The sequence below is a fragment of the Leucopleurus acutus genome (genome assembly GCF_964270905.1).
Source record: "Leucopleurus acutus genome assembly, chromosome: 6".
NCBI lineage: Eukaryota > Metazoa > Chordata > Mammalia > Artiodactyla > Delphinidae > Leucopleurus > Leucopleurus acutus.
Genome location: NC_139149.1, coordinates 40,048,844 through 40,066,538, shown reverse-complemented (window position 1 = coordinate 40,066,538; position 17,695 = coordinate 40,048,844). Strand labels below are relative to the sequence as shown.

Sequence of the window (17,695 nt, the reverse complement as noted above, 5' to 3'; positions counted from 1 at the left end):
TGTCCAAGGATGTTTATTGAAACAATGTTTATGAAAACTACCTATAATTCCCACAATAGACAGGCTTACATAAAGTATGGAACAATCATAGCATGGACAGTTTACAGAATACTGTAAATGAAATCATGTTTTTGCAGAATACTCAACGATAGGGGAAAACGTGTACACCGTAAAGTTCAATGGTAAAAAATCCAAGATATCAAATTGTACATAGAGCAGCATTCCAAAATTTGAAATACAAATACATATAGATACATATATACATATACCACAAATCAAAAAATGACTAAAAGAAAAATATATGAATGTTAATGCTTGTTATTTTTATGCAATGGGATTATGGGAGATTTTATTCTCTCATTTAAAGTTTTCTGTATTTTCCAATTTTCCCCAAATTATCAGGTATTGCTTTCACATTTAGAAAAATAATAAATAAATGTTAATAATAATAATAATATAAAAGTGAGATCAAAGGGGCTCCAAAAGATAGAAACATAAATGCGGAATGTCTTTCTTTGCTTTATAAATGGCTAAATCTTCCAGCTAAATAGTTTTTATTTCCAGGAGAAGTAGTACTTGTATTCTTTCCTTGACTGGATTTGGATAGAGGATCCACTGCAACATATTTGATTTGGAAACCTCCTGCTGTCACTGAAGCATCACTTAGAAACTTCAGGGTCATGACATTTCCTGGGGAGGAGGAAGGTGCAAAAGAACCATGATGTTACTCTCCTTCAATTTGGCTGACAATTCAAAGACTCATTCTCATAGGAGAATATAAAAATTCATGAACAGGACTCCCAGAATTCAGAATTAGATTCTCAAGCTGTAGAGTCTGTAGTTTCACTGCCAACTGGGACCGGGACTGTCATATTTTTTCCTGTGGCTCTCCAATCTGTCCTAGAGGAAATTTTGTCTATTTTGTTTTCAGAGGTATTCTTTGTAGAAGGCACATCCATAGAATTACAGGAGAATGGCAGGCAGTTCAAACCATTAAGATATGGATGGATTATTTACTAAATGAGGGCAACAAGCTTGCATTTGTTAAAAAAAAAAGCCCACAAAGCTAGATCCCTTTACACAAAGCACCTAACTACATTTTACCTGCATTAAAGACCAAAATGTACCAAAACAAAAAATGTTATTGTGTAAAATAAATATAGGAATATTTTTCTTTTTCAGGAAGGAAAGACCTTCTGAATACAGATCACAAATCCAGAATTCATTACAAAAACCCCATATATATAAGATGAAAGGCACAGCTTGAAGTGCCTTTCATCTTATTTTCCAAAGCAACACTATGAGTTGGATACTATTAAAATAGTCATTTTTATAGATGAAATTGAGGCACAGAAAACCTGAGTAGCTTGCCCAAGGCCACAGGGTTATAAGTGGCAGAACCAGGTTTGAGTTCAGAGTTCATGCTGTGCTCCACTGTACTTTTCTCAAACTTGAAAGAGTTGTTTAAATTTAAAAAAAAATTTTTTTTTCAGATTACTCAACTGGTTAAAATACAAATTGGCACTGTAGGGCTAGTGCTAATTTGGTGACATCTATCCACATCTAAGTGCACATCACCTACGATCCCAAAATTTCACTTCTAGAAATTTACTTTTTAAAAATAAAATAGCACTACAAAATAGAGGTTTAAAAATGTCTGGTGAAATGTTCAACAGCAAAAGAAAGAAAAATAAAAAACAACCACCTTCAGGATGTTAAATATTGGTATATGACAAATTATGGTATCTATTAGGTAGTCAGTAAAAAGAATTAGAATGATCTAAATATTATACTCTGACTTGAAAATAGCTCCATGGTCTCCATGTATTGATATATAATGTTTGTATAATACAGGAAGACATCTGGAAGGACGGTCACCACATAGTTATCCAATGCCTTTTTTGGGTGGGGAGAGATGAGAAGGGTGGGCACATTCTTTCTTTACGTACCTTTTTTTAAAGTGGTACAGTAATGGGTAATTTTTAGTTTATTTATTTTCTGGTTTTGTTTTTTAATATAAATATCCAGGGGTGAGTAAGTATATATTTAAGAAGAAAACTAAATCAAAATGTTAACAGCATTATGCTTGACTGATAGGATAATACTTTAAATATATTTTATATCTTCTTTTTCTATTACTTTATATCAATGTATTCTTCCTGCTGTTTTGCTAAATCTTTGGCTTTTTATTTAGCTGTGCTCTTTTCTGTTGATTTGTTTCTCTTTGAATAATAAATTGTGTGGGTTTTTCTTTTTTTAGTTCCTTGCAGTTGTGCAAGAAAAACACTGATTTGGTGTTACATTTGGAGTAAGTTTTGTCTGTTTTAAACAAAACAGGAAAAATATTAAGTTTCAGGCTTCTTTTTGACTCTCCCTCTGTTCATTTTGTTTTTATTTTAAAAATAGGATTCTCACACCACAAATACCTCCTACATCTCATAAAATGTCTTCTTTTAGTTTTCTGTTAACATAAAATATGTTCTCAAGTAAAGAATAAAAGATAAATAAAAAGTTTAACAGATTACTCTTCCTAGGGAGACTGTAACAGAGTAATGAATTAATAAATTTTAAGCATTAATCATTCCAAGACTGAACAAGAATTTCCATCTCTTGTAATGATTCATAATTGAGAATTGCATGTACTGCAAAGCTAGGGTGTGGGACTAATTTTAGCTAGTAGTATCTCAGCTTAAGGACTGCTTAGAAATTGCAACTCAATGTAGTTTTGTTGTTTTTAGTTGGAGAAGTATTGTGATAATTTTTTTATGATGTGGAGGAAAAATAGAGCAAGTCAGAATGCCAGGACTTCCCTGGTGGCGCAGTGGTTAAAAATCTGCCTGCCAATGCAGGGGACACAGGTTCAGGCCTTGGTCCAGAAAGATCCCACATATCGCGGAGCAGCCAAGCCCATGCGCCACAACTACTGAGCTTGTGCTGTAGAGCCCACGAGCCACAACTACTGAGCCCATGTGCCACAACTACTGAAGCCAGTGTGCCTAGAGCCCGTGCTCTGCAACAAGAGAAGCCACCGCAATGAGAAGCCCACGCACCACAACAAAGAGTAGCCCAGCTCGCGGCAACTAGAGATAGCCCACGTGCAGCAACGAAGACCCAACACAGGCAAAAATAAATAAATTAATTAATTAATTTAAAAAATTAAAAACAAAAAAAGAATGCCAATTACTGGTGCTGGTGATGAAAATAAAAAGGAAAATGAAGACATCTAAGAAAGTAAAAGTTCTTAGTCAGAAAGTAGCAGTTTGAGGCAATAGCAATGGTATTGCTTATTGAGATAAATGTATGCTGCTACAGGGACATTTCTTGGGGTACATTTCAAGGAACAAAGTCACACAAAATAATTAGCAAGAGGAAAAAGATTTGGAAAACTTTACCTATTATAGCTAGCCTTTTTAGATTTACTATGCATAATTAGCAAAGTAAAAGTTCTCTGACATCTTCTAATAAAGAAACCTGTTTCACATTGTTTAATCCAATATTTCCCAAATTTACTTGACCTTAGAGCCCTTTTCTCATGTAATATCTATTAAAAACATCTAACAGAACTGTGTTCTTCACAAGACTCTCTGGGGATTGCTGTACTAATGTGAAAATGCAATAAATACGATGTAAAATTTTTTTCAGTGATAGAAGGTATTTTTAACAACTTTACAAATTACTTTAATCCTTTATCAATGAAAAGTTTGGACATTTTATTACCACATTTTATGGGAATTATAAGCTACAGCAGTATTTATGGATTTGCAGATTCAAGACTATCTCAGACTGCATTTCCTGCTAATAACCAGAGTATACATTTTTAGTGCAAGGAGTTGATAAAAGTCATTAAGTATAAATAAGCACTTCTTTGCCTTTCACAAGCTAGCAAACTATATCTGTCTTCAGCTCTCTCAACTTTAAAAAGTATATAGTAATAACTACTGGGTCCTTCATTTTCACTGATACTGAGAAAGCAAATCAAAGTTTTGTTCTTCAATTTAGAGCCATTACCTGTACTAATGATGTCTTCTGGAAGCTCATCTCCACAGTATCTGAAAGAGAATTTTTTAAAAAGAGAGGTCACATGAATGATTATTATATAGCTATTGCAAGTGGCTCTTACTGATAATTGACGTACTTTATTTCCCCTAAGTGGCTCGTTTTTCTATTATTTTACATTTTATTGTTATATTTATTTATTTTTACTTGAATTTGTAAGAGAGAAGAGGGGTTAAAACATTGTTTGAAATATCCTTCTCACAGCATTAATGAGATTCTTAAGAATTTGTGGCATAACTGTGTGTCTACAAAGCTTTTTGTGTGGTAGACAATTTGAATCTACTTGGAAATTTTTAAAATTTGTTTCTGATTAATCTCATGAAGTTTTCTTCACAGTTAGAGAAGAATGGGTGTATGGCTGATTTAAAAGGGAAAGAATTACGTTGGACCTTATAGACATAAGAGGGTGTGATTTTTATCTGAATCATGGCTTGAAGGGAATTCCCTTGCACATGATAATAGAAAAAGTAAGGGTTTTTATCAGTTTCTAAAACAATGTAATTTATTCCTGAGGGGGAGAAAGTCTGTTATAAAGGTAAATCACACAATATAATCCAATAAATAACAAATTAGCCTGTAGATTAAAAAATCATTTATGATTTTATCTAGAGCTGTAATTGACTTCTGAAACTAGGTTTAGAATAAAAATGTTACCTTAATTCCCAAGGGAGGAGGTCCATTCTTTCAAAAAAGACTTTGTCCTTAATTCCTCCAACCCTACTTCTAGTCTTCTTCAAACTATTTCAAAAAACTATATATTTTTTCTATAGTAGTAGTCTCAGCTAAAGAACAAAACAAAACAAAAACCACTTTCCATCCAAAAATTGCTGTTCATTTATGCAACAAATGCCTTTGCTTTTCTTTGTATTTAAGTTACAGATTTCAAAGTCAATAAAAAGATATTGTCTGTCATTTTTAATTATCCCCACTACTATTTTCTTTCATTAAATTACTATTATGGATAATAGAGAATTGATAACTGATAATCTATTGATAATGGATAGTCTAAAATACACATTATTAAGTGGGGACCTGAATACATAAAACACCTTAACTGTACACTCTTTAATTTACAATATTTTGTAAAATGTTGCAAATTTTGTATTGTAAAATTTAAACTATGTTAAAGATATGGATGGGAACACAAAAAAAGTGTGTCCCAGCATGTTAAAAAACCCAGGGAAAAATACTGAGGAAAGCAATACTTGTTTTTTATGGCAAAGAAAGTTATTTTTAAAAAGATATCCATTGTATATTTAGCTAAACTAAATGAGAGAAGGGGCTATAGTTTACTTATTTGCCTTATATCCATAATGCTTAGTACAATGCTTTGTACACAGAAGAAAGGCAACAATTATTGAATTTATAATTATTTTTAGGAGGTTGACAGAAATCAGGACATTTAAAACCCCCCCAAAATTTCCCAACTCATACATCTTCTTTCTCCTGTTAGTCAAATCTTGAGGTCTTTATAAATAGAATATGTAACTAATTGTTACAACTTAACAAATCAAAAAGCAGCTATAACTATTTTAATAAGTAGACATAGCAGCTGACTATGGCTTGTTATGAGTAACAGAGCAAAAAAAAAGTCGTGGTTAAAAAAGGATACTCTGGGGCTTCCCTGGTGGCGCAGTGATTAAGAATCCACCTGCCAATGCAGGGGACACGGGTTCGAGCCCTAGTCCGGGAAGATCCCACATGCCGTGGAGCAGCTAAGCCTGTGCGCCACAACTACTGAGCCTGCGCTGTAGAGCCCGTGAGCCACAACTACTGAAGCCCACACGCCTAGAGCCTGTGGTCCGCAACAAAGAGAAGCCCCCCCCAATAAGAAGCCCGCACACCACAACAAAGAGTGGCCCAGCTTGCCACAACTAGAGAAAGCCCACGTGCAGCAACGAAGACCCAACTCAGCCAAAAATAAATAAATGAATAAATTAATTTTTCAAAAAAGGATACTCTGTTGCAGGAGAATAGATAAACTGGAAAATCAATGTTGTAGGGACAGTTGGAGAGAAATAAAAGAAACATCATGCAAAATATCGGATGTTCATTAGCTTCCTGTATGGAGAAACAATACATACCTTCCCACAAAGCCATGGACATCATCGTAACTGTCATATATTTCAACATAGTCAGCCAAGCAAGCTGGGTCATCTTCAAGGTCAAAGTCCAAAAAACTCAGGTGAATACGCTGACCATACTTGAGTCTAATGTGCCAGTAGCAGATTTGGTTATCATCATACTCATTTGGGAAGCCTGGAGTTTTAAAAATTTGCTTTGGATCTGTGAAGACACCACCACACTCCTTTGCTGAAAAGAGAAAAAAAAATGATAAGAAAGCATTTTTAAAAACTTATTCCTACTTTAAAGAAGATATTCATTTCTTAGTGTCCATCTATTTAGTACTTTTTATGAAATAAAAATAAAATGATTTAATATATAGCATCCATAGTATATTGTGTGTAACTGTAGCTGAAGAATAAATGTTTTTTCATTAATAGTTGCTAAATTCTCTAAAATGAACATAGACCACTTGTGAATTTTTTTTGTTCTAACTTTTTAAAAATTAATTAATTTATTTTTGGCTGCATTGGGTCTTCATTGCTGCGTGCAGACTTTCTCTAGTTGCAGCGAGCGGGGGCTACTGTTTGCTGCGGTGCGTGGGCTTCTCCTTGGGGTGGCTTCTCTTGTTGAGGGGCACGGTCTCTAGGCGCGCGGGCTTCAGTAGTTGTGGCAGGCGGGCTCTAGAGCACAGGCTCAGTAGTTGTGGCGCATGGGCTTAATTGCTTCGTGGCATGTGGGATCTTCGAGGACCAGGGCTCGAACTTGTGTCCCCTGAATTGGCAGGGAGTTTCTTAACCACTGCGCCACCAGGGAAGTTCCCACTTGTGAGTTTTTTAAAAAGTAAAACAGCAAGAAGGAATAATAATTGTGCTCCTGTTGACATTTTTGCTCTGTTTACGTTTTAAGCATGGGATGCATGTCTTATATGTACACTTAAATGTGTTTTGACAAATACATATGCCCATATTACCAACAGCCCAATCAAGATGACAAGGCTTTTGTTCTGTGGTGTCACTACTGTGTCTTCAGGGACTCAGACACTTAGAATAATGAGTCCAATAAATTCTGTTTGTAAAATCATTATAGAATATGAAGATCACTTAGGGAATTTGAAGGTCAATCTAATCCAGTTAAAAGGAATAATTTATAATCATTCTATACTCCTTTTACTGGTTTACATTAGCACCTTAATCCTAATACTATTTGAGGATTTGGTGGAGATATCCATGTTGGTTTTTTCAAGTCATTTACCATTTCATAGATTTCTGTCCTATCCCATAACCTGTTATAAGAACAAACAATCTCTGCCAGAACAGTGATTTTACAGTATGCCTAGAGAGAAAGCTATGGAAGGGCCCCAGTTAATTTTAATTCCATATCACCTAAATGTCTAGTGTCTTGAAAAAAAGATACAAACTGGAAACTCAAAAATAATCTGAGTGGTGGTGATGCTAGTGGTGACTCTGGATAGCATTCAAAGGTATTTTTTATTATATCAATTAGAGGGTTTTTGTTTTTTTTTTTTTTTTTGGCTGTGCCACGCAGCCCGCAGGATCTTAGTTCCCCGACCAGGGATCCAACCTGTGCCCTCGGCAGTGAAAGTGACGAGTCCTAACCACTTAACCGCCAGAGAATTCCCCAATTAGAAGTTTTTTACAAGAATATTCTCCTTGAAAATAACTATTACAATAAAAAATTGTGTTAGAATCCTTCACACCATAGAAGTAAAGGAAGCTTATCACCCCAGGGCAGAACAGGCTCTTAGAAAGGCAAGGAAGTGACAAAAGAGGGTCAGGAATCTAGTCTGAGCTCTGCGTCCAGTCTATACCTCAGTTTCTTCATTGGTAAAATAAATATAGTCATGTCTCTCCTGTTACCTCCCTCACAGGACTATTCTGAGGATAAAATATAAAGGATAGCTTAAGGGTATTATGCAAAGTATAAGCTATTCTTATTGTATTATTAAATATTATATAATACATAGTTTATATGTGCACATAAGCATATACAGTGCCCGCTTTGGGAGTGATTTTCTCTGTCCCATAGCATCCTATCTTTGATGTATATATCATTAGATTAGGAAAAATATTCAAATATTGAACTAACTTGTTTTTATATTTAGCTATATCTATTCAGCTCTATACTTCATGTTACATATAATTATTGCCTCATCTCTTGCTTATTTAGAAAATGACAGATTTATAAAGCAGCCTGGGTCCCTGAGGACTGACAGCTAATTGGTTAAGAAGTATTCATACAGGAGGCAGTCGGCATCATGCCACACATTCAGAACTCGAATGAGCAAGCTGACTTCTGAACACTTCTGAATGACCCTATTCTTCCTTGCTTCAATCAACTCTAACTTGGTGGTATTGATTAATTAATAATCATTGCTTTATTTTTCTGATACCATTATGTTTTTTTCATTCCAGTTATTTTTCAATGAACTGTTCTCCCATTGCTAGTTCAGGTGGCCCCCAGTCCCCTTCAGGTTGACCACATCCTAAATAATCAGTATATCACTGAATCCAAAAGTAAGCTGAGACTTGAGTAAGCACAGGTCTCCCAGGATTCTGTACACACATTCCCAGAGTAAAAAGCATTCAGCTTCTATGAGAAACAAAAGCAGCTTATAAAAATTTGTAAGTTAAGGTGGCCTTCTTATAAAAGGGCAATGAAATACTGTAAGAATCTTTCCATTTATACTTCTACATCTTCCTTAGACTTTGACCTTTGGAAATGATTGAGTAGATGCTCAGAGATCCTGGAGTTTATCAAGCAGAAGAATCAGATAATATATTTGGAAATAGAAGTTACTCTTAAGAGTAAAAAGAGAGTTGCCTGTATAAATATATTTAAGAAAAAGGAAGAGAGAAAGAGAGGAAAAGAAGATATATGAATTATTAACAATGACTAAATATAAGACTAAATATAGTATACTATAGGCTTAAAGTATGTCAAAGTGATTTGAAAGTTATAGTCTATATGAACGCATGTTATTCATATTTTTTGAATTTTATTTATTTTTTATACAGCAGGTTCTTATTAGTTATCTATTTTATGCATATTAGTGTATATATGTCAATCCCAATCTCCCAGTTCATCCCACCCCACCCCCATTTATTCATATTTTGTCTCAAGTGGGAATAGGTGACAGCTCTAGGAAAAATTCTTTTCTACTTGGAGTATACATTATTGTGAGGTAGAGGTTAGTTGCAAATGTGAGAAACTGTTCTCCAATGGTTAATATTATTAAATAATAAAATCTACAATAATATGCTAGAACTTCACTGTAATCTCCTACTATGTCATGGACATTCTCTAAGGTAGATCCAAATGGGACACCACCTGAGGATGTTCATGATCATATATCTGGAAAATACTTTGTAACATGTTGTAACACTTTGTAATATTATCCTGGGGGAAATACATCCCAAAACAACAGTCTACTTTTTTCTCCAACAGCATGGACCAAGAATTACTGTTTATAGTAATTATACTGTGTTAATTTTCTCTTTAAAGTTTTCCTAGCTGCAATCAACCATGGAAAAAGAATATGAATAAACAGGTACTTACAATAATAACTAGCATATCCAGTATATATTTGTTAAAACAAACCACAGAGTGAGGGTTGCTTAGTTTGGAAGTTTAAGAATTTATGCCCAAAAAGAAATTAGGGAAAAACTTTGTTTATTCTGTCTCCTTTTTCTCATTCTATTAAAGGGATAATTTTGAACAGTTAACATTTGGTAGTACTACTTCTTGGTTTTAGCTAATTAACTGTGGCAAGTTTATAATCTTTTTTTTTTTTTTGTCCTCTGTAATCAGGAAGTTCCCTGGCACAGAAAAAAATTAAGTCGTGATCTCACCTGCCTACTAATTACTGGCTGTCTGAAAGTTACTTAAGCTCTTGAACTTTAGTTTCCTGAATTCTAAAATGGGTATAACAATAAAGTGACAGTGTGGATGAAAGACATAAGTCAGTGTGTGGCACAGCATAATCATTCTATGAATGGTAGTTGTTATTAATAATTATCGTTACTAAATTGCTCTCTCTCTGGAAGAAGTCATTTCTTTTTACTAAGCTCTTAGTAACCTGTACCTGTTTTTATATAGTATAAAATTATTGTTTTTGACAAACCATGTGGGTTGTAGCAATAAGCATCCCATCTTTCACTTCTGTTCAGACGGACTCCATAATCAATAATACCAGTTTTTCCAAATCCACAGTTGGGCCCTGGCTTCACAATGGGGTATCCAACTCTGCCCTTGGCCATCCACCCAGCAGCACAGATGTGAAATCCTGCAAGAGAATGGAAGGGTAATGGCTTAACTGGTTATTTCCTCAGCTGAGCGAAGGTCATCTCAACCAAGATGGCCCCTTGCAACAGGGACAGTGTCTTAACTGCCCAAATCCACTTCATATAAAAGGGGAAGAACTGTTTTCTTAAAAAATAAAGTTTGAATGTATATAAAAGTTCTTGTAACATCTGACTTTTACTAGGAAATGACATCTTACTTGGAAAAAAAAAAAAAAAGAAGCAGATGGACTAGGAAATAATAATACCATGGATATGAAAACAATCCAATTTCAGAGCTGGCTTCTTTTCACAAATGACCGAGCTAGTGCCATGAGTTAATTTCTGGAATTACCATCAATACTGAAAAAAATTTTTTCAGATGATAATTTCTCCTTCAGGATCAATTAAGATATCACTAGGGCTTCCCAGGTGGCTCAGTGGTTGAGAGTCCGCCTGCCGATGCAGGGGACACAGGTTCGTGCCCCGGTCCGGGAAGATCCCACATACCGCGGAGCGGCTGGGCCCGTGAGCCATGGCTGCTGAGCCTGTGCGTCTGGAGCCTGTGCTCCGCAACGGGAGAGGCCACAACAGTGAGAGGCCTGCGTACCGCAAAAAAAAAAAAAAAAAAAAAAGATATCGCCAATATTTTAAAAATTTGAATAGGGATAAAAGTACTCATACATTTCAAACAAAGCCTCAGCCTTGTTTTCCTTACTCAACTTTGGAGGCTGTTTTAATATTTGCCGATGCCACCCAAGAACGATTTGACTACAAGTCCCCCATGGCTAGTAACGGCTCTGGCCTTTGTATACCTCATTCCATTTACTGCGTCACACACACAACCCTAAGGGTATAGACTGAGCAGTCATCTGGGGAGACTTTGGGGCATTTTCGAGAACACCTTTATTTTTGTCTTGGGTAATGTATAATAATAGTATGAGCTTTGCCAGGTATGTTCCTATCAGCAAAGGGATATCTTCAGTGGAGAAGAAAATTCTGAGTTAGGGTGGCCTTTTGGATTCTCCTGAAAGTCCAGGAGAGACAGTAGCAACCCGTTTTTTTTAATATAAAGAAGCAAACAGCATTTGTTAATTACTGGGTTTTCACCAGGTGTCCTGACATCATCTTCCCAGTTTCTTTCATCTGGCACCTTACAACTTGCTTATCCTCCTTTTCCTCATGGCTTTTGATCCTAAAGTACAAATGCATTCTTCCACTTAATGTAAAAAAAAGAAAAGGAAAAAATTGAAAATAATTGAAAAAATATCCACTAAATTCACTATTTCTTCTACCAAGTAAATTTCCTTGTAAGACACAACATAGTAGCATCATTTAACAGCTGAGGAAAATGACACACAGACGTCAAGAAGAGATAGAATGATATTAAAAATGAATAGCAATTGCATTAAAATTAATGAGGGGTTTAAATGATATCGAGATAATGATGTCTTCATTTTCTTTTGATGTTTATTTATTAGCTCCCAATGGGGTGTGACCCCAACTAAGTTACTAGTAGTAGGAATTGTCTACCAGCTCTAGGCAAAGAAGATGGGAGAAGCCAGAGGAACTATTAGCAGGGGTAGAGAGAAAAGTCTTAATAAGGGGTTGCAGGGAAGGTGGAAAATTTTTTTGCCAAGGGTGAAAAAGAAGAAGATTATTGTCAAAGCTGTTACCAATTTTTCTGGCTGCCTCTAACTGCTTGTAGGTGGCAAGATGGCCACCTTCATATTCACACACCGCCTTCGCTTCTGCGTAGGTGAGCTTGTACTTGCCAGACCGCGCTTCTCTGTGGTACACGCCTGCTGCTTGTTCTGTGAATTCACAAAATGTCGTCAATGCACTATTATCCATTCTTGTGGAACAAGGGAAATTTTGTGGCCTCAGCTGGAAGATTACATCAGCTATTGTTCCTGCCAAAGGGTTCCCTGGGTCAGCTGCCTTGAGTGGCTAAGTTTTTATTGTTAGAAAGCTTTGGGGAAAAAATATGAATGAGGGGAATTTTGGGGGACATAGATAGAAACTTGAGGCTAAATTATTTTTTGAACTGATAACCTGAAAGAAAGTTTTAACACAACATTGTATTTCTGCATTATCCAAAGGTGATAAAGTTTTGACTTTTTTTTTTTTTTTTTTGCGGTACACGGGCCTCTCACTGCTGTGGCCTCTCCGTTGCAGAGCACAGGCTCCGGACGCGCAGGCTCAGCGGCCATGGCTCACGGGCGCAGCCGCTCTGCGGCATGTGGGATCTTCCCGGACCGGGGCACGAACCCACGTCCCCTGCATGGGCAGCTGGACTCTCAACCACTGCGCCACCAGGGAAGCCCTGACTTTTTTTTTTTTTTTTGACTTTATTTTAAAAGCTTGGAAAGGTAAGCAATAGGAAAAGAAAAGGAGTTGAAGGCAAAAGAAACCAATGAAAATTGGCTTACAATGAAGGAGAAAAGTAAGCCAAAATATCCATTTGAGGGAAATGACTAATGCAATATAATTGAGAATTTAGTAAACAAATCAAAAACTGAGGAAAAGTTTAAAGGAATCCAAGGCAAGCAAATATGACATTGAAGAAAAGAAAAATAGATTTAACTACAGCAGAGAAAAAGTGGGACACACCTAACTACCAGTTCCTAAGTTCTTTATCTGGTTTGTCTTTTTCGGTTCACATTTGTTCCCAACGTAGTTCAGATAGTGTTAAGTCATACATGAGCTGTCTCCCAATAGATCACTGTTTAAAATGATTGTTTTGAGTTTGGAGTGCATTTTGCCATAGAAACAATGTGAAAAGATTCCCAAGACAATAATCATAACATAGCGCTAACAGTTCTATGTTGACTATCAGATTATTGTGAAGTCTCTGTCCCCTGACCTGTGCAATCAGCCACCATCAAGACCATTTCCAACGAGAACGTATGTTTCTTGGCATGCAGCAAGATATGAATCCAGCAGTATTAGAAATACTGTTCTTTACTCTCTTCCCCAAGCTGAAGTTGACAATGCCACAGTTCAATAGGAGATGCTGCTTGGCATTTTTCTGGACTCCAAGGGATACTGCTCTTATACCTTATATGGAAAAAGCCTGTCATTAATACACAGTACCTTAGTGCATCTGATACTTAGAGGTCAGAGAACACAAGGAACATCAAAGTCATTTTCCCCTTTGAGAGTCACCTACTTCCCAAGTGTCCTTCATAGGACACTTTACACATAGGGTAAAGCCTCATTAACTAAACTTTTACTCGTTTCCAATTTGGCTGTTTTAAGAATATACCATGAGGTACTTTGATAGGTGCTGGGGATCAAGCCCTATTCTCAAGCAACTCGAGCACTAGTGGGCAATGCAAGTACATCTATTTTGAAGTACAGGGGTACTAAGGCTTTTAGTAGAGAAGGAGACATGTAGTGCTTACTAATGTATTGTGATGGAGATTATTGTTACTTTTAAAAAATGTTAAAGCTGTATATGTTCTCTATTTTATTTATTTATTTATTTATTTTTTGCGGTACGCGGGCCTCTCACTGTTGTGGCCTCTTCCGTTGTGGAGCACAGGCTCCGGACGCGCAGGCTCAGCAGCCATGGCTCACGGGCCCAGCCACTCCACGGCATGTGGGATCTTCCCAGACTGGGGCAAGAACCCGTGTCCCCTGCATTGGCAGGCGGACTCTCAACCACTGCGCCACCAGGGAAGCCCTGTATCTATTCTCTAAAAGATCTTTATTTGAAAAAATTTTGTAAGAATTATTTTGTCTGCCAAGGTTTCTCAAACTAAGATTTCCGTGATATTTTACTCCAGAAGTAAAAATATGTTGTACTAAAAACACGACAGCAAGCTCCAAATGGAGTCCCTTATGCTAAGCCCCACATCACCAAACCAAGACTTAAGTATGGTTTCGGCTCACCCAGAAATGGAATCTTAAACCAGTCAGTCAGAAATCTCCTGATCACCACCAGTTAGGTCATCTGCCTGATAGACCCCTGCCATCCGCTGAAGGAAAGTAACCTTGCCATAACCAACCTGCTTTTTCACCTAGTAAAACTTCCTTCTGCCTGCTCCCTTCTGCCTATGAAAGTCTTGCATTTTGTACCACTCCTCGGAGCTCCTTTCTGTCTGTTAGATTGGATGCTGCCAAATTCAAATGTATTTTTGCTCAGATAAACTCAAAATTTTAAGTATGCTTCAGTTTTTCTTTTAACAGATGTTTGCAGGAAAAAAATAAATTAACAGAAAAAAATTTTTAAATAATTTTAAGTTTTCTTCCTGGTAGTTTTTCTTAAACTTTTGGTACCTCTTAAACTTGTCTAGTAATAAGATAGTAACTTAAATAGCAGAAATGTCTATGCTATAATTTTTAGTTTATTAAATAATATTCATATTCTACACTGTTCCTGAAAGAGACCCAAACTTCCCATTATTTTGCCTTATGAACAGTTGAGTACCCTTGGCATGTGTACTTGACAGTTTTAAGCACACATTTATTTTAAAGTATTTCTCAATTCAGAATTTTAAACTACTAAGATGGTCCTTTGTACAATGAGTCCTAATCTAAAAAATTTCACCTTTCAGAGGAAGTAATAATTTATTAATTTTTCTAGCTGTCATTCACTGAAATTGAAAATCTATTTAACCAATAACTTCCTTTTCCTTTTAGTAAGTGGTGACACAATACTATGTTGGCTCTGATTTCTATTTCTGGTTCTACAGTGGACCAGTTGTGTGACCTTGTATAAATCACTGCCTGAGCTTCAGTTTCTTCATCTGTCCAATAAGAATAATGACAGCTATTTTTTGGAATATATAAACCATAAAACCCATAAGCATAGCTTCTGTATCCTAGTAGGAGCTCATGATAATGTTACTTTTCCCTTCTCCTTTTTTGGATTCAATACAATGGCTAGAAAGAATTGCTTATCTGTACATTTTTTGATTTTCATAATCCATTTAAACTAGTTGAAGTCTCTTGTCCTTAAGTGTCTTTTAAAAAAATTACTATCTAAGGAATTAGAGGATATAAGAGTTAAAAATAAACCTTAGGGGTCCCCTACTTCAGACTTCTCATTTTACCAGTATGGGACTGAGACCAAGAGTTTAAAGTGCCTTGTTCTTGATAGTTGCTAGCAGATTCCTGCCTTCTAATTCAACTCTCTCCCCTCCCTAAATAGTTTTCTAATACTACATTGGCCTAACCAACTGTAAACAATTTATGCTAGGCTGACTGATCAATAATTTGTCTCACATTGAAGCGTGAAGCACTGTGCAATCACTCCGGGCCTCAAATGTGCAGCATACTATTAACAAACATTTGGGTTTGCTCCTCTCTATCTCTAGGACAGAACTCCTATTGTCTAGGTTTATATTTTGGTGATATACAACATCACTTTAAAAAAAAACAACAACAACTCCAAATTACTTGATCATTAGCAAATTTGACAGCATTTCAAAGTTTATCCATGTGGGTTTAACTCTTACTAGCTTTATGATCATCTTTGTCATTTCTGGCAAATAGGTGTATATTTCCCAAGTTTGATGGTGTGCAATGAAAATAAAGAGACTTGCTCATTCCTCTAGTAAATTCCAGACCCCATCTTGGCCAAATGGATTGCACTGTTCAGCATGAAAGCTGTTCACTGGCTCACACTGAAAAAAGAGGCTGCAAGGCTGTGCATTGCAATCGAGCTTTCTAATGAAATCCGCATGGCTGCAGTTATTACCAGAGAGAAACATGCTGAAAGGGAAAATATTCTATAACTATGTGCTGCTTAGCAAGCATAACATCAAGATCTAGGTTAATTTTGCTTTCTCTTTATTTATTTTATACAAGGATTTGTCAGTTTTCTTCTTGAGCAATTCATATTTTTTTCACTATCAAACACAACAGTGAACATAAAGCAGTATTAATTTGTATCATGAGAATTAAAGCATTGTTTAGAGTACTATATGGGGTATTTGGGGTTTTCTCTATTTAGCCTTTTTTGGTCTGTTGTTTATATTCACAGTTAGGTCTATGTCATTCCTTACATTTAACAAAACAAAACAACAAAAGAAACTTTCCTTGTCTAACAAAAGAGGTAGAAAGGTATTTAAATGGATAGCTCAAACAAAAGAAATCAAGTGGTAAGAATGCATCCAGAAATACAAGCTTTTTTCATTTTTTTCTGTATTACAAGCTGGCTTTGTCAAACTAGTCAAAAGATGTTTGGAAAAAGCATGATATACACTACAGGTCAGAGTACATGGAGCAATGATTATAAAATTATTGTATATTCCAATTTACCTGTTGTAATTCTCTTATGGTTACCTGTTATGAAATCTGACTAGAAATGCATTGAAATGAAAACAAAATAATATATTGGTGGTTTTATTTTGTTAAGGAAACATTCTGCACTATACCACCACACCGTCTTTGAAAATTTTAAAGCATATTTTCATATGGAATATAAATATTAACCTCTATTTTCTACTGAAAAGTTCACTTTATAAAAAGCTATTTTAAAATTTTAGAAGGCAGAAACACTTTTTAAAAAATGATATATGCATTCCAGTATCTATCTTTCCCAAGCATTTTCTTTGAAAACATCAGCCTTGAACAGAAGAGAAAAATTTACAGCTTTGATTCACTTCTCCATGAATTCAAAGAAGCGACTTTCCCAACAAGAAGCTCATGAGTGAAGTTTCTTACCAAGCCATATGGAGTTATGAAAAATTCCATTTCTGAATCCCCATCCGTGAGCCTCTTCCCACAGCAAGACAAATAAGTAAATTAAGATGATCATATCTCAGTTGTAGAGAAGGAATAGCCTGTTAGGGGCTGCTCAGGATAAATTCCCAGAGCAGAGGCTGAAATGTGTCTGAAACATCTGGTTTCCACATCTTTAAATGGTTTTTCTTTTTCTTTTTTTTTTTTTTTCAGCTGTGAGGTCAGCAAGTACTCTCCAATGGCATTTTCCTCTGTAGAGTTACACAATTAACTCACTGTCTGAGGCAAATTCTCTGACTCATTTGCATTGGCAGCCAAAACTAAGGATATAGAATGATCATCTACATTTTAAAATTCACTTACTTTGAAAGGGGATCATTTATTCTATCTGTCATGGACACTTTTCTCTTAGGAAGTTTGTTTAACTTGGTGCAGATTCAGCAGTGGTTTCAAAACAACAAAAGAAAGACACCAGTAGGGATTTTAAGAGAAACCCTGAATATCTTATTTGCAGTAAGGCAATTATGCGGTATGGGGTTTGGGGTTAAACACTTGAACTTGACCCTGGTGATGTTACTTTA

The 17,695-nt window shown here is 35.9% G+C and overlaps 1 protein-coding gene across 1 annotated transcript; it reads right to left on the bottom strand.

Annotated features, from left to right (window-relative positions):
• Window positions 1-495: 495 nt before the first annotated feature.
• Window positions 496-17,478, bottom strand: TNFAIP6 (TNF alpha induced protein 6). Its single transcript, XM_082840603.1, has 6 exons — window positions 17,097-17,478; window positions 12,098-12,235; window positions 10,265-10,426; window positions 6,141-6,369; window positions 4,009-4,049; window positions 496-690 (listed from the first exon to the last, which is right to left on the bottom strand). The coding sequence occupies exons 1-6, from the start codon at window positions 17,188-17,190 to the stop codon at window positions 521-523; spliced, it is 834 nt and encodes a 277-aa protein (XP_082696729.1). The 5' UTR covers window positions 17,191-17,478; the 3' UTR covers window positions 496-520.
• Window positions 17,479-17,695: the final 217 nt, after the last annotated feature.

Bases quoted from the DNA above. Each gene is read 5' to 3' on its own strand.
- TNFAIP6 (XM_082840603.1), bottom strand. From the start codon at position 17,190: ATGATCATCTTAATTTACTTATTTGTCTTGCTGTGGGAAGAGGCTCAC. The intron at 12,236-17,096 runs GTAAGAAACTTC...GTGAATTCACAG, and splicing joins TCATAACTCCATATGGCTTG to AACAAGCAGCAGGCGTGTAC. The intron at 4,050-6,140 runs GTATGTATTGTT...ATTCTCTTTCAG, and splicing joins GTCCATGGCTTTGTGGGAAG to ATACTGTGGAGATGAGCTTC.